Source organism: Penaeus chinensis, chromosome 13, assembly GCF_019202785.1.
Source record: "Penaeus chinensis breed Huanghai No. 1 chromosome 13, ASM1920278v2, whole genome shotgun sequence".
Classification (NCBI taxonomy): Eukaryota; Metazoa; Arthropoda; class Malacostraca; order Decapoda; family Penaeidae; genus Penaeus; species Penaeus chinensis.
Window position 1 is genome coordinate 15,821,650 of NC_061831.1, and position 2,500 is coordinate 15,824,149.

General features: G+C 44.1%; 1 protein-coding gene across 2 annotated transcripts in view; it reads left to right on the top strand.

Annotated features, from left to right (window-relative positions):
- LOC125031725 (A disintegrin and metalloproteinase with thrombospondin motifs adt-1-like) overlaps positions 1 to 2,500 on the top strand; it is a 39,222-nt gene that overhangs the window by 35,286 nt on the left and 1,436 nt on the right. For both annotated transcript variants that reach the window (XM_047622649.1, XM_047622650.1), the window contains exons 18-21: positions 3 to 114; positions 372 to 529; positions 849 to 1,179; positions 1,546 to 1,794. In XM_047622649.1, the coding sequence (XP_047478605.1) occupies positions 3 to 114; positions 372 to 529; positions 849 to 1,179; positions 1,546 to 1,794 (850 nt within the window). The remainder of the gene's footprint in view (positions 1 to 2; positions 115 to 371; positions 530 to 848; positions 1,180 to 1,545; positions 1,795 to 2,500) is intronic.

Consider the following 2,500-nt stretch of genomic DNA (forward strand, 5'->3'; position numbering starts at 1 on the left):
AGGGCTGCGAGAGAATCCAGTCGACGTTCGAATACGCGAGCGAGGTTTGTCGAAGATACATGTCAGAAGTAGATCAGCTGTCTGGGATTGGCATGCAGCTGTCAAGTACCAAAGGTAATCATTTCTTCTTCTATTTCTCCTTCATTTTTTTTTTTTTTTTTTTTTTTTTTTTAAGATGTCCTTTTATTATTTGCACTGATTGGTTATTTTGTTTTCTATTATTTGTACTGATTGGTTATTTTGTTTTCTATTATTTGCACTGATTGGTTATTTTGTTTTCCATTATTTGTACTGATTGGTCATTTTGTTATTATCATCATCATTATTATCGATGTTTCTATTTAATTTCCAACACGTTCTTCCTCCCACAGATGATCCGGACCGCGCCTGCACCGTGGCCTGCCAGGACGCGCGCCTCAACTACCGCTTCTACCGCGTCAACGGCGGCGACGGCTGGTTCCCCTTCGGCACCGACTGCGCCAGAGGGACCGCCGGCCGCTCCGCCTACTGCCTCAACGGGAAGTGTTTGGTGAGTCCGCGATGACAGAAAACGGGAAGTTAGGATTGGGTTCTACAGAAAGTGGAAAGTTGGAAGTTGAGTCTATAGAAAACGGGAGTTTTAGACAATGGGGATAATGGGATTGTTTGGAAAGAACGTTTGTTATTCTAATGAGTTAGGGTAGTTCAAAAGAGTGTTGTGGTCTGTCAGGATTGATGGCTTAAAAAAAAAAGAATCTTAAAAATTATAAATCTCTTTATGACGTCACATTAATTCCTATTTCTGTGCATCCTCACTTTGAATTTATAAGACGAATACGAATACTTACGTCTCTCCCCTCCGTTCGCAGGACTTCTCGAACGAGGGAACACCTTTGCGCAACACGATCTTCACGGAGTACGAGCATCAGCGGTCCTTGGACATGGAGCCGATCGAGCGTGCTTATCCCCTCGAAGTCAACCCGTATCACGAGGATTTCCGGCAGCCCTTCTACCAGGAGTCGGCGCCCCAGCAGACGTATCAGTGGCAGACGCAGCACGTGCAGGAGCCGTACCGCCCCCGCCAGAGCACGTGGTTCGGGGGGCGGAGGAAGCGGGATGTGACGTCATCGTCCCATCCGATCTCCAGCACCATAAGCGATCAGCTGTTGATGTCGCTGGTGGACGAGCTCAATTCGACGCGTAGGTTGCTCGTTGTGACTTTCTTTGTCTGCTTTCTTTGCGCTTCGTTGTATCTTTTAATCTTCCTTTTGTTGACTTATTTTGTTTTTTAATGAAAAAGTAATCTTGATATTTCTTCAACACATGGACTACCTGTCATTTACAAAATCTAAAAAAGTAAGTAGTTTAAAAAAGTAGTAATTTACATTCTCACTTCTGCATATCGAAAAAATATTTATTCGAATTCAATCAGTCACACCAGTTCATAGTCCTAGCATTACCACCAAAATCCAGCACATCCGCCTAAACCACCTTCCTTATGCCTTCAAATTCTCCCTTCGATTCCAACCAATTCCAATTTCACCCTCGATTCCGCCCTCCTTCCAGTCATGTCCAAAGAAACCTCGAGCAAAGTGACCCCGGATTCCATAGACTTCCAGAACCCTCTCTTCGTCGGCGAGCAAGTCACGGAGAATAATACGTTCACGCTCAACCCTAATTCCTTCGAGCTCAAGCCTTTCAACCCCAGCAACCTCACTTCTGAAGGCGGGGTCGACGAGGAGGGTCAGTTCGACGCCCTGCAGGAGTTCCGCTGGAGGCTGCTCGTGTCGCCGTGCTCCGTCTCCTGCGGAAAGGGTGAGGGCGCTGGTCATCCGCCACGGGAGTCGGAAGGGAGAAAAAACCTTCATTCTTCTGCCCGTTTTGTTTGTTTGAGCGTTTGATTGTTTGCTTTTTATTCCTTTTTTTTTATTTTTACATATTTTCATGTTTTCATTGTTTTCTCTCCCTTGCTCAACGTCTTTTCTTGTTTTGTTTTGATTGTTTTCTCGTCTTTTCTCCTTTTGTTTATTAGTTTTTCTTATGTATCATCTGGTACTTGTTTTCTCTCTCATTCTATTAAAAATAAGTATCGCAATTTCCTTCATTCCATCATACCCACTAATAAGCATATTTTTCTTGACCATGAATATATTTCTTGGATTAATTTTCACAAACACCCTTTCGTAAATATGAATATCGATAATCGACGCCCAGTTTGAACTTGAGATACATTATCTGTATAATTTTTGTTTTCTCTCTCTCTCTCTCTCTCTCTCTCTCTCTCTCTCTCTCTCTCTCTCTCTCTCTCTCTCTCTCTCTCTCACTCACACACACACACACACACACACACACACACACACACACACACACACACACACACACACACACACACACACACACACACACACACACACACACAACACACACACCACACACACACACACTCACTCACTCACTCACTCACTCAATCACTCACTCACTCACTCACTCACTCACTCACTCACTCACTCACTCACTCACT